The 14,078-nt window shown below is 48.0% G+C and overlaps 1 protein-coding gene across 4 annotated transcripts in view; it reads left to right on the top strand.

The window, feature by feature from the left end:
• Positions 1–14,078, top strand: part of wdr33 (WD repeat domain 33) — a 178,254-nt gene that overhangs the window by 107,181 nt on the left and 56,995 nt on the right. For all 4 annotated transcript variants that reach the window (XM_072474881.1, XM_072474878.1, XM_072474879.1 and 1 more), the window contains 4 exons: positions 2,340–2,466; positions 4,814–4,968; positions 6,028–6,106; positions 6,445–6,555. In XM_072474881.1, the coding sequence (XP_072330982.1) occupies positions 2,340–2,466; positions 4,814–4,968; positions 6,028–6,106; positions 6,445–6,555 (472 nt within the window). The remainder of the gene's footprint in view (positions 1–2,339; positions 2,467–4,813; positions 4,969–6,027; positions 6,107–6,444; positions 6,556–14,078) is intronic.

Here is a 14,078-nt window from a genome sequence, read left to right as displayed (position 1 = left end):
CCTCTTAGCCCAGCGCTGCAGCTTATCTATGTCCCTCTGTAACTTGTAACATCCTTCCGCACTGTCCACAACTCCACCGACTTCAGTGTCATCTGCAAATTTACTCACCCATCCTTCTACGCCCTCCTCCAAGTCATTTATAAAAATGACAAACAGCAGTGGCCTCAAAACAGATCCTTGTGGTACACCACTAGTAACTGGACTCCAGTCTGAACACTTCCCATCAACCACCATCCTTTGTCTTCTTCCAGCTAGCCAATATCTGATCCAAACTGCTAAATCTCCCTGAATCCCATGCTTCCGTATTTTCTGCAGTAGCCTACCGTGGGGAACCTGATCAATGCTTTACTGAAATCCATATACACCACATCAACTGCTTTACCCTCATCCACCTGTTTGGTCACCTTCTCAAAGAACTCAATAAGATTTGTGAGGCACGACCTACCCTTCACAAAACCGTGTTGACTATGTCTAATCAAATTATTCCTTTCCAGATGATTATACACCCTATCTCTTATAAACCTTTCCAAGATTTTGCCCACAACAGAAGTAAGGCTCACTGGTCTATAGTTACCGGGGTTGTTTCTACTAAATTCCTACAAATGCCTACATACTTTTTCAGTAAGTAATCCTTGCCCATTTGGGGCAGCACGGTAGCCTTGTGGATAGCACAATTGCTTCACAGCTCCAGGGTCCCAGGTTCAATTCCGGCTTGGGTCACTGTCTGTGCAGAGTCTGCACATCCTCCCCGTGTGTGCGTGGGTTTCCTCCGGGTGCTCCGGTTTCCTCCCACAGTCCAAAGATGTGCAGGTTAGGTGGATTGGCCATGATAAATTGCCCTTAGTGTGCAAAATTGCCCTTAGTGTTGGGTGGGGTTACTGGGTTATGGGGATAGGGTGGCGGTGTTGACCTTGGGTAGGGTGCTCTTTCCAAGAGCCGGTGCAGACTCGATGAGTCGAATGGCCTCCTTCTGCACTGTAAATTCTATGATAATCCCCTTCTTGAACAAGGGGACAACATTTGCTATCCTCCAGTCTTCTGGCACTATTCCTGTAGACAAAGATGACTTAAAGATCAAAGCCAAAGGCTCAGCAATCTCCTCCCTAGCTTCCCAGAGAATCCTAGGATTAATCCCATCCGGCCCAGGGGACTTATCTATTTTCACACTTTCCAGAATTGTTAACACCTCCACCTTATGAACAAGAAAAGTTACATGCTTTAATTTCTTACACCTGTGTGTGTGTGAGCACGAAAGAAGGAGTCCACTTTTGTTGTGTGCACTGTTTCACCAGTAAGAACCTGAAATGAAGTTAATTGTTTTTTTAAAAAAGAAACCTTCAATTTTCATTCCATTGAAACACAGTAACTGCTGGCACACTGACCTGGTGTTGAACTGAAGAGGTTCATAATTCAATGTCCTGCTCTTGTGAATGGCTAAGTGACTATAAGATCAAAGCAAAAATACAAAACTAAATTCCTACAAATGCCTACATACTTTTTCAGTAAGTAATCCTTGCCCATATGGGTAGAGAATAAACCTGCTTTTTGTGTCAGTTGGTAAAACATGAGCCTGGCACACTGTAATCATGTTAAATCATTTGTGTTCTATGTTTTGTGGTGTGTGATATTGTCACTTATTCCATTTACCTCAAATTGCACCACAGAAGCATTATCTAACTAGTTTCAATCACCTAAAATTTCACTAACTCAAACTTGTTTAAAAACGAATGCTTATTGCACGTTCGCCCTGTGTCTGCATGGGTCGCACCCCCACAACCCAAAAAGATGTGCAGTGTAGGTGGATTGGCCATGCTAAATTGCTCCTTAATTGGGGAGGGGGGGAAAGAAAGAATTGGGTACTCTAAATTTATTTTTAAAAAATAAATCCCTGTTCATTTACTACGAAACCGACCCTGCAGTTTATTTTTTAAAACATTAAAACAAGGAATTTTACAATCAAACATGAGCAGCTCCCACACAGAAGACCTCAATTAATGATTATCTTGGAACTGTTCCTCTCCTCCACAAAGTCTTGCAGCTCTCGTCCCCCCTCAGCTTTGGTGAAGCCACAGTTTCATTAACCCCTCACTAACCCCATGTGCCTCACTTCTCCAGCCACATTTTTATTCAGTGCATTCCTTCCATGAAGGGGCTGCCAATGCTTAATTGGTGGGGTTAAAGGAGGTTGCTGACTTGCATTCGAGGGTTGCTGAGTGGCACAGGAAAGTTGGTTAATATCTGATCAAGTGGTGGGCACGTGTGTTTGAAAGCACAATTTAATGATGGGAAGAGTGCAGTTTGCTTTGAATAATGTTCAGTTGTTTTTGTACTCCCACTAGGACATGGTGCTGATGTGAAATGTGTAGACTGGCATCCTACCAAGGGATTGGTTGTGTCAGGAAGTAAGGACAGCCAACAACCAATCAAGTTCTGGGATCCTAAGACGGGTCAGAGTCTTGCAACACTGTAAGTGATGGTTTCAAAGTGGATAATAACTATTGTAATGTCAGAATAGTTTCTGATCTAGTGAAACAAATGGGATCAGCTTAATTAAAACATTAGCAGGAAGGAAGTGGTTTTATCAAGACTGAACAGGAATTTCAAGATCTGCAGTCTCAGCCAGCAAAATGTATTGCAAAGCAAGAAAATTGCCAATTCTGCTTGTGTATTATATATCATTTAGTTCTGCCCCAATGGTGTCTGCAGCCCATGCCCTATTTATTGATCAATTTTTACTAAATCAAATCGCGATACTGTAATTCTCAATCCCCCAAAAATGTCCATTTTAAATCAGCTTTATAATGAAGGCTCGGATGGGCGTTCCAAGAACTCATGAAAGTCTGTCAGCTCAGACTGCTGCTTAGCTATAATTGTTCTTATATAAGTACCTGCCGATTTATTTCCTTGAGAAACCTCATAATACTCCAAAGCAGCAACCTTCCTCTTTCCCTGCATCCCTGGAACTCTGAGGAACATAGTGTGGACGCAGTGAGGTACAATACCTGATGCAATAGGAGAGCCAGGGGTCCTGGAACCTCATGCTACCCAAGGTGGATTAGAGGAACTGGGGTTTTGTCGAAGGCATGGTGCCTGGGAGAAGGGGCAAACCCCTCCAGATAGTACTAGATCCAAGGCAGGCAAAGGGGCTGTATGTAGAAGAACAGGAATGCAGAAAAGATTAACCCTGATGTTGAATCAGTGGAACCCAACAATTAGTATGCTGCTAGTGGAGCCAACGAGGGAAGCTGCAGACCTTTATTACCTACAGCTGAGGAAGCTTCCAGAAGAAAGAATATAATGGAAGGCAAGCTTTTAAGACCCAATGTCTTAAAAGGGGGAAGAATAGTGAACACGGTTGTGCTGAATAAGGAAGCTGGGTTCTGCAACAACATCTAATTATGGTGAGATGAAGGACATCAAATGGCACAGACTTCCAGCGATGGAAAGCTTTAGTCATGGAAAGAGACTTGAGATGTTACTATTATAGCTACTACAGCAGCAGAAGGCCAAGATCAGATTTCATCAAGTTTTTAAATTACAACGGGAATTCGCTCATGTGAAAAAGAAAAACTACTTCCTGTAGTCCCAGATTCACTTCAGGGTTTATTAACCTAAAATTTTCAGAGTGAGGAGTGATCTTAGGAGAAATGTCCTGATGTAACAAGTTGCAGGAGCTCGAAATGACTGAGACCATTGTATCTATCAAGGGAGAATTTAGATAAACATATGAATCAGTGGAGGATACAGGGGGCGCAATTCTCCCACAAGGGAACAAAGTTCCCGAGCGAGTGTGTTTAGCCACGTGTTTCCTGGCGCTCGCAGTGCTGAGAAACACATGGCTATTCAACACGACTCACTTTGTATAAGGTGCCTCAACGAGGGAACACACTGCCGTGTTTTGTACAACAGGGAGCTCCGCTCGCTGGAACTACCCAGTGTAGCAAGAGATCGGAACGCCATTTTCAAATGGCGCCCTGATCTCCAGTCCCCAGACCGATCCTCAACCTCTTTTTTTTCACCCTCCCCCACACCCACCCAAACGCACTAGGGGAGGGTCCCCATCTCCCCAGGGCACCCCTGGCCCGATTGAGCGCATGCAAAAAATGCCCACTTGGTACCTTTGCAGTAGCCATGCCAGCTGGCACTTTGGCAATGCCAGTGTCCCCAGGTGGCAACAGCAGTGCCAGGGCACCACCCTGTTCAAAGAATATGCAGCTAGCGTTGGGAGCTGGGTAGATCGTGCGAGCCGGTAGATCGTGGGAGCGGGAACTCCTGGCTTTTATCCTGCTGTGCTGCTTTCCCAGCTCAGCATGGCCATTGGATCACGCTCAGGGTTTGGGGGAATATTCTAATATAGAGCTGTCACAGATAGGGTTTGGCCTCCTTTTCTTTTTTTAGTTTAGAGTATCCAATTCTTTTTTTTCCTAATTGAGGGGCAACTTAGCGTGGCCAATTCACGTACCCTGCACATCTTTGGGTTGTAAGGTTGAGACCCACGCAGACACGGGGAGAATGTGCAAACTCCACACGGAAAGTGACCCGGGTTGGGTTCGAACCTGGGTCCTTGGTGCCGTGAGGCAGCTGTGCTAGCCACTGCACCACCATGCTGCCCTTTGGCCTCCTTTTCTGCTGTAAATGTGTTCCTTCTCTTTGAGAGGAATTTGCAGCTATTAAAAATCTTCAATTTTGAATTGCTTTGCCATTGTGATAGCCAATAATTTGGCATGATGTTTAGATTCAGTGTACTTTGCAATGTTAAATGGGTGTCAATTTCAGTAATTCATACCCTCGTGATTGTGACCCCTCTCCCCAGTCATGCCCACAAAAACACAGTGATGGAAGTGAAGTGGAATCAGAATGGAAACTGGCTTCTCACGGCATCACGTGATCACCTCTGCAAAATGTTTGACATCCGTAACTTGAAGGAGGAGCTGCAAGTGTTCAGAGGCCACAAAAAAGAGGCTACAGGTCAGTAATCTTTGCCTTTACCAATATTTCAGAGAAGTAAATGAACATTTTAGTTCTGCAACCATAATATCTGCAACCACAAACTAGCTGTCCAGCCAACTGAGCTAAACCGGACTCCATATGGGTGGGTGGGTGGGGTGGCCAGGTGTGGGGGGGTGGGGGGGGGGGGTGGGGGTAGGTAGACAACTGGTTTGTGATGCAGAGCAAGGCCAGCAGCACGGGTTCACTTCCAGTACCAACTGAGGTTATTCATGAAGGCCCTGCCTTCTCAACCTTGCTCCTCGCCTGAGGTGTGGTGAATTAAGGGTTAAATCACCACCACCAGTCAGCTCCCCCTCAAAGGGGGAAGCAGCCGATGGCTATCTGGGACTTGGGCGACTTTACCTTTTACCTTTACGAGTGACAACACAAAAAGCAGAAAGCCGCACCAAGTTACTAATAATACAGATATTGAAGAGCACACTCAAGATGGAATAAAACAATAAGAAATTAAACTGTTCCCTTTAGAACACATTTCTTACAGATTCTAAACTTCCCTTCTGATGGCACGTTCGGAGAAATGATTCCCTTGATTGATGTCACACTGTTTAACTTCACGAGCATCCTGACTTAAAGTCAAGCAGCTAAGTCAGTGATTTCATGCCAAAATAGGCCTGCACGTCAAAAGTACTAATGTTGAGACAATTGCTATCTATCCACAAGTAGCATATCACGAAGAATTATGAATTTGTCCACCTCAATCTGCATGAAGGGAAACTGCCAAATTGGGAAACAAAATTTGATCCAATTAATTTGATAAGTGGCAGCGATCAGCTGTTTCTCATCCAAAGTGAAGATGGGTCTGCTCAGTTCTATCCAGTGGCCTGACAAAGATCTCTTTTAAAGATTGAGCTACTTGAAGCCAGTTTTTATCCTATATATGTAAAGGGGAAAACTAAATAAAAGTCACCCTAATTGTTGCAGTAGGTTTAGGCTTGTGTAGTAGATCAGCTGCATTATAGCATAAAGCGATTTAAATCTGTGTCCTTTCTTTGACTCGTACCCTCTCGCTGTTCACAGCTGTGGCTTGGCACCCAGTACATGAAGGGCTGTTTGCGAGTGGGGGATCTGATGGCTCTTTGCTGTTCTGGCACGTGGGGTGAGTAAAATCTGGAAATGTGGTGTGTGCAAAGGGCATATAACATGCCAAACAAATTCATTTTGATTGTTTTCCTGTCCTTTTGACCTTTCTCAGTGGAAAATGAGGCCCATGTGTAACTTGTCTAGGCTGGCCTGAAAATACTTTAACCAATTTCATGTCAATTAAGATACGCAACTTCCAAAATGTCTTCAGTCCACATTGTGTGCTAGAGTTCATGAGAGCCTTGATGAGACGAATATTTTCTTTTGTAATGCCATGCTGATCTAGTCCATGCTCTGCTGTTGTATTTTGAACACATTTGGTCAAACTCTGTTTCTGGATATATCTGCTTGCAGTGTGGAGAAGGAGGTTGGAGGAATGGAAATGGCTCATGAAGGAATGATCTGGAGCCTGGCATGGCACCCCCTTGGGCACATACTTTGTTCAGGATCCAATGACCATACCAGGTATGACCTTAATTAACAAAGGGAGAGAGAATTTTTACACATACCTAGGGAACTGAATGGAACTTGCAGAGCAATAGTGTACCATACCTTCAGACCTGGAGCTCTGTTTCTGATGAACAGCTTCCCCTACACAGGAGTTACCAAAATAAACCGAAGGATGAATTTCACTCCTTTTCCTTTGGTTTTAATTAAGCAGTCTTTACTATAGTCCTATGTTGACTCTGTGTAGTCAACATATTTGTGGCAACAAATATAACCCCAATACTAGGGCAGCACGGTAGCATTGTGGCTAGCACAATTGCTTCACAGCTCCAGGGTCCCAGGTTCAATTCCAGCTTGGGTCACTGTCTGTGCGGAGTCTGCACATCCTCCCCGTGTGTGCGTGGGTTTCCTCCGGGTGCTCCGGTTTCCTCCCACAGTCCAAAGATGTGCGGGTTAGGTGGATTGGGCATGATAAATTGCCCTTAGTGTCCAAAATTGCCCTGAGTGTTGGGTGGGGTTACTGGGTTATGGGGATAGGGTGGAGGTGTCGACCGTGGGTGGGGTGCTCTTTCCAAGAGTCGGTGCAGACTCGATGGGCCGAATGGCCTCCTTCTGCACTGTAAATTCTATGAAAACTATAATATTTGAAAATGGAAGGAGAAAAACCTTGGGTAAGTTACAGATCTGTTAGCCTGATGTCAGTTGTAGGGAAAATGCAAGAACCTTATCAAAACGGAAGAAATAACCAAATATTTAGAAAATAATGCTAAGATTGGGCAGAGTTGATATGGATTTCTGAAAGGGAAATCATGTTTACCAAACCTGTTGTGAGTATTTTGAAAGTGTAATCAGCAGAATAAATAAAGTGGATGTGAAAATTTTTGATAAAGTCCCGAACAAGAAGTTAGCAAACAGAGTAAGACGAGGCTGGATGACCTCGACTTTGATGTCAGGAGTATTAAAAGTAAAACGGATGAGTTAAGGGCGATGATTGACATGTGTAAATGTGATATAATAGCTATCACAGAGACATGTTTGAGTGAGGGGCAGGATTGGCAGCTCAACATCCCGGGATTTAGAATCTTCAGGCAATGCAGAGGAGGGGATAACAGAGGAGGAAGCATTGCATTATTAGTTAAGGAGACAGTTACTGCAGTGAGGAGAGATGATATCTTGGAGGGGACATCAAATGAAGCTTTGTGGGTGGAGCTTTGGAATTTAAAAAAAGGGACAGCTACGTTGCTAGGTATTGTAGACCCCCAGATAGTCAGCGGGAAGTTGAGGAGCAAATATGTGCGCAATTCTTGGAGGGGTGTATAAATAATAAGAGGGTAATTGAATTAGGTGATTTCAACTTTCCCCAAATTAATTGGGATAGTTATCAGGTTAAGGGCTTAAATGGAGTAGAGTTCTTAAAATGTATACAGGAGACCTTGTAGCTCAATATGTAGAGGATCCAACAAGGGATGGTGCAGTGCTGGACCTAATTCTGGGGAATGAAGCCATTCAGATGGTTGATGTGTTGGAGGAGCATTTTAGTGATAGCGACCACAACATGGTTCAATTTAAATTTGTTACGGACAAAGAAATAGACACGTTGCAAAAAAAGATTTTGGATTGGGGGAAGAGTAGATTTTAACAAAATAAGGCAGGATCTGGCCAAGGTATACTGGAAAGAGTTAACTGTGGGGAAATCTACAGGAGAGCAATGGGGGGCTTTCAAAAATGAAATGGGGAGGGTACAGACTCAATATGTTCCCTCTAGGGTAATAGGAAGTAACAAACCCAGAGAACCATGGATGACCTGAGATATTCAGGATACAATGAGAAAGAAAAGTAGAGGCATTCGTGGAATACAGAAAGTGCTGGATGGAGCTTAAGAAATTAGTTAGGAGAGCAAAGAGGGGATATGAGAACACTCTGGCTGGTAAAAGTAGGGAAAATCCAAAGATATTCTATAAGTACATCAATGGAAAGAGGATAACTAGGGAAAGCGTAGGGCCCATTAAGGACCAAGGGGGAAATCTGTGGGTGAAGCCAGAGGACATTGATAACGAATATTTCACATCTGTCGTTACCCAAGAGAATGAGGAGGTAGTTATGGAACTCGGGCTGGGGGGGGGGGCGGGGGAGGATTGTTAAGTTCTTGATCAAATTGTGGAGTGACAAGGTATTGGAGGTATTGGCGGGCTTAAAGGTGAACGGATGAATTGTGTCCAGGGGAGGTGAAGGAGGATACCAAATTTTTAATACCTCTCTGGCCATGGGGGAGGTGCCAGAGGACTGGAGAACAGCTAATGTGGTCCCACTATTTAAGAAAGGTTCTAGACTGGTTTAGCTCAGTAGTCTAGACAGCCAGTTTGTGATGCAGAACAAGGCCAGCAGCGCGGGTTCAATTCATGTACCAGCTGAGAATTCTGAATTCTCCCTCTGTGTACTCGAACAGGCGTTGAAATGTGGCGACGAGGGGCTTTTCACAGTCAGCCTACTTGTGGACTTCCGGTTGCGGCTATGCGGAGCTAAGTTGCACATTCGGCGGCTTCGCAAAAACGGACTTTTGTGCTCTTTTCAGGGCCCCCAGTGGGCACTTTTTCGACGTTTCCTGGTGTGGGAAGGAGTTAATAATAGCTCCCCGTCAGTATATGGCTTTAACTAGGAGCGGGGCGACAAAAAAGGTGGTGGTGGACCAGAAGAAGGGAGGGAAGAAGGACAAAATGGCAGCGGGCGGAGACCAGGCAGCGTGGAGGCAGTGGGCGGAGGAGCAACAGGAGGGTATCCAGCGCTGCCTCAGAGAGATTAAAACTAACCTGCTAGAGCCAATGAAGGCTCTAGCAGGTTGATAATTGATAAGCTGCTGGAGACACAGACGGCCCAGGGGGTGGCGATCCGAGAGGCTCGACAAAAGATCTCTGACAATGAGGACGAGATCTTAGGCCTGGCGGTAAAGGTGGAGGCGCATGAGGCGCTCCACAAGAAATGGCAGGAGCGGTTCGAGGAGATGGAGAATCGGTCGAGGCAGAAGAATCTGCGGATTCTGGGCCTCGCGGAGCGTGGGGGCCTATGTGGTCACCATTTTGAACTCGCTGATGGGAGCGGGGTCCTTCCAGGGGCCCCTGGAGCTGGAAGGGGCCCATAGAGTGTTGGCGAGGAGGCCCAAGGCTAACGAGCCTCCGCGGGCGGTGCTGGTGCGGTTCCATCAGTTCGTCGATCTGGAGTGTGTGCTTAGGTGGGCCAAGAAGGAGAGGAGCAGCAGGTGGGAGAACGCGGAGGTTCGGATATATCAGGACTGGAGTGCGGATGTGGCGAAGAGGAGGGCCGGGTGCAATCGAGCGAAGGCGGTGCTGCACAGGAAGGGGGTGAAGTTTGGCATGTTGCAGCCGGTGCGACTGTGGGTTACCTACAAGGACCGGCACCATTATTTTGAGTCTCCGGGGGGGGGGGGCCTTTGCATTGTTTTGGGTTTTTTTTCTCTGTGTTTTTCTCTTTCGGGTTGGGGAGGGTGGATGGGGCGGGTTGGGCACTGTTTTGGTTGGTGGCGGGGCCTGGTAGGTGGAGAGCGCGGGCTTTTTTCCCGTGCTGAAGACTTTGGAGGGGGGGGGGGGGAGGGGGGAAGCGAGGATTGTTTCCCACGCTTAGAACGGAGGGGGGAGGGGGAGAGCACGTGGATGGGGAGCGGGAGAGGAGGGTGTGCCACACAATGGGAGGAGTCGACGGGGAGGCGGGAGTGGCCGGGGTCAGCAGGAGTCAGCTGACTTGCGGAAGTGCAATGGAGGGAGTAAACCAGCTAGGATATGTCCTAGCTGGGTGGGGGGGGGGAATAGAGTTGCTACTGCTAAGGTCAAGGAGGAGCTGGAGTCGAGACGGGGGTATGCCGCAGTGGGGAACGGGCCGTGTGTGGAGTGCGGGCGCGTGGCTGGCCGAGGAGGGGTCATGGCTAGTCGGCGGGGAGGGGGGCGGGTAGCCCCCTGATCCGGCTGATAACCTGGAATGTAAGGGGACTGAATGGGCCGGTTAAGCGGGCCTGCGTGTTCGCGCACCTGAAGGGGCTCAAGGCGGATGTGGTTATGCTCCAGGAGACACACCTGAAGGTGGCAGACCAGGTAAGACTGAGGAAAGGGTGGGTAGGTCAGGTGTTTCACTCGGGGCTAGATGCCAAAAATCGAGGGGTGGTGATCTTGGTGGGAAAGAAGGTGTCATTCGAGGCGTTGAGCATTGTGGCAGATAATGGCGGTAGGAAGTGGGGACCCTGATAATGGGGGGATACTTTAACACGGTGTTGGATCCGGCACTGGATCGCTCCAGGTCTAGGATGGGTAGGAAGCCGGCGGCGGCTAGAGTGTTGAGGGGATTTATGGACCAAATGGGAGGGGTGGACCCTTGGAGATTTGCAAGGCCGGGGGCTAGGAAATTTTCATTCTTCTCACATGTCCATAAGGCTTAATCTCGAATCGACTTTTTCATTTTGAGTAGGGCGCAGATAGCGAGAGTAGAGGATACCGAGTATTCGGCAATAGCCATTTCAGACCACGCCCCGCATTGGGTGGACTTGGAGATGGGGGAGGAGAGGGACCAGTGCCCGCTGTGGCGCTTGGAGGTGGGGCTGTTGGCGGACGAGGAGGTGAGCGAGCGGGTCCGAGGAAGTAAAGAGAGGTACTTGGAGACCAATGACAACGGGGAGGTCCGAGTGGGGATGGTATGGGAGGCACTGAAGGCGGTGGTGAGGGGAGAGCTGATCTCCATTAGGGCCCACAAGGAGCGGAGGGAGCTGGGGGAGAAGGAGAGGCTGGTGGGGGAGATGGTGAGGGTAGACAGGAGGTATGCTGAAGAGCCCGAGGACGGATTGTTGAGGAAGAGGCGCAGCCTCCAGGGCGAATTCGACCTGGTGACCACCAGGAAGGCGGCGGTGCAGTGGAGGAAGGCCCAGGGGGCGGTCTACGAGTATGGGGAATAGGCAAGCCGGATGCTGGCACATCAGCTTCGGAAGCGGGACGCAGCTAGGGAGATCGGGGGAGTTAAGGACAGGGGAGGGAGCATGGTGCGGAGTGGGGTTGGCATCAATGGGGTCTTCAGGGACTTCTACGAGGAATTGTACCGATCCGAACCCCCACGGGAGGAGGGAGGGATGGGCCGTTTCCTGGACCAATTGAGGTTTCCAAAGTTGGAAGAGGGACTGGTGGCGGGACTGGGGGCCCCGATTGGGCTGGAGGAGCTGATCAAAGGGATAGAAAGCATGAAGGCGGGAAGGCACTGGGGCCAGACGGTTTCCCGGTCGAGTTCTATAAAAAATATATGGACCTGTTGGGCCCGCTGTTAGTTAGGACCTTTAATGAGGCAAGGGAGGGGGCTTTACCCCCGACAATGTCCCGGGCACTGATCTCCTTGATCCTGAAGCGGGACAAGGACCCCCTGCAATGTGGGTCTTACAGACCGATTTCCTTGCTAAATGTAGATGCCAAGGTGCTGACGAAGCTCTTAGCCTTGAGGATTGATCATCCATAAAGACCAGACGGGGTTTGTGAAGGGGAGACAGTTGAACGCAAATGTGCGGAGGCTTGAGGAGGCGGCCTCGGTGGTGGAGTTGAAAGGTAAGTGGGAGGAGGAGTTGGGAGAGGAGATCGAAGAGGGGACGTGGGCAGATGCCCTAGGGAGAGTGAATTCTTCCTCTTCGTGCGCGAGGCTCAGCCTCATACAGTTTAAGGTGCTGCACAGGGCACACATGACCGGGACAAGGATGAGCAGGTTCTTTGGGGGTGAGGACAGGTGTGTTCGGTGCTCAGGGAGCCCAGCAAATCACACCCATATGTTCTGGGCATGCCCAGCGCTGGAGGAATTTTGGAAGGGCGTAGCGAGGACGGTGTCGAGGGTGGTAGGATCCAGGGTCAGAACGGGCTGGGGGCTCGCAATATTTGGGGTGGCAGAGGAGCCGGGAGTGCAGGAGGCGAAAGAGGCCGGTATTCTGGCTTTTGCGGCCCTGGTAGCCCGGCGAAGGATTCTCCTTCAGTGGAAAGATGCAAGGCCCCCAAGCTTGGAATCCTGGATCGGCGATATGGCAGGGTTCATTAAATTGGAGAGGGTGAAATTCCCCTTGAGAGGGTCAGTACAAGGGTTCTTTAGGCGGTGGCAACCGTTCTTCGACTTTCTGGCAGAACGATAGATATTGGTCAATGGCAGCAGCAGCTCGGGGGGGCGGGGGGTTTACTTTATTTTTGTTTATGTTATTTACACTGGAGGGTCTGAGGGGGTGTATATACCTGTTGTGTTTAGTCGGGGTGTTAATGTTAATTTATTATTTATGTACGGGGGGGGGGGAGAGGTTTGGGGGGTTGCTTTTTTAGATTGTGTTTTGGACTTAACCCTGTTGGGTTCTTTTTTCTTTCTCATTTTGTTATTGATATTTTATGGAAACCTTTAATAAAAAATTTTTTTTAAAAAAAGCCTACTTGTGACAATGAAGAGTATATTTTCTTTTATATATAGAGACAAGCCAGCGAACTACAGACCTGTGAGTCTCACGTCAGTGGTTGGAAAAGGTTTGATCAGGGAAAGTCAGCATGGCTTTGTCAAGAGGGCAGCACGGTAGCCTTGTGGATAGCACAATTGCTTCACAGCTCCAGGATCCCAGGTTCGATTCCAGCTTGGGTCACTGTCTGTGCGGAGTCTGCACATCCTCCCCGTGTGTGCGTGGGTTTCCTCCGGGTGCTCCGGTTTCCTCCCACAGTCCAAAGATGTGCACGTTAGGTGGATTGGCCATGATAAATTGCCCTTAGTGTCCAAAATTGCCCTTAGTGTTGGGTGGGGTTACTGGGTTATGGGGATGGGGTGGCGGTGTTGACCTTGGGTGGGGTGCTCTTTCCAAGAGCCGGTGCAGACTCGATGGGCCGAATGGCCTCCTTCTGCACTGTAAATTCTATGATAAGAGGGAGGTCATGCCTAATTAATTTGATTGAATTTTTTGAGCATGTAACCAAGTGTGTAAATGAGGTAGTGCAGTTGACATAATTTAAATGGATTTCAGCAAAGCCTTTGACCAGGTCCCACATGGGAGATTTATTAAGAAGGCAAATGCACATGGGATACAGAGTGATTAGATAAGGTGGATTCATAATTGGCTTTGCGATAGGAGGCAGAGGGTGATGACAGACGTCTGCTTTAGTGTCTGGAAGCAAGTGACCAGTGGCATACCGCAGGGATCTGTGCTGGGTCCCCTATTGTTTGTCATTTATATAAATAACATAGATGACTGTGGGGGAGTAGGATCAGTAAGTTTGCAGATAACACAAAGATTGACCGGGTGGTTAACAATGAGCTTGAGGTACAGGAAGATCTCGATGGGATGATCAAATGGATGGATAAGTGGCAGATGGAATTGAACCCTGAAAAGTGCGAGGTGATACACTGTGGAAGGAGTAATTTGACAAGGAAGTATACTATGAAATGTCTGACACTGGGAAGTTCCAAAGAACATGGGGATCTTGGCGAGTTTGTCCATAGACCTCTGAAGGCGGAAGGACAGGTTAATAGGGTGGTGAAAAAGACATATG

This window comes from Scyliorhinus torazame, chromosome 14, assembly GCF_047496885.1.
Source record: "Scyliorhinus torazame isolate Kashiwa2021f chromosome 14, sScyTor2.1, whole genome shotgun sequence".
Classification (NCBI taxonomy): domain Eukaryota; kingdom Metazoa; phylum Chordata; class Chondrichthyes; order Carcharhiniformes; family Scyliorhinidae; genus Scyliorhinus; species Scyliorhinus torazame.
This window is presented reverse-complemented; position numbering and strand designations above follow the sequence as displayed.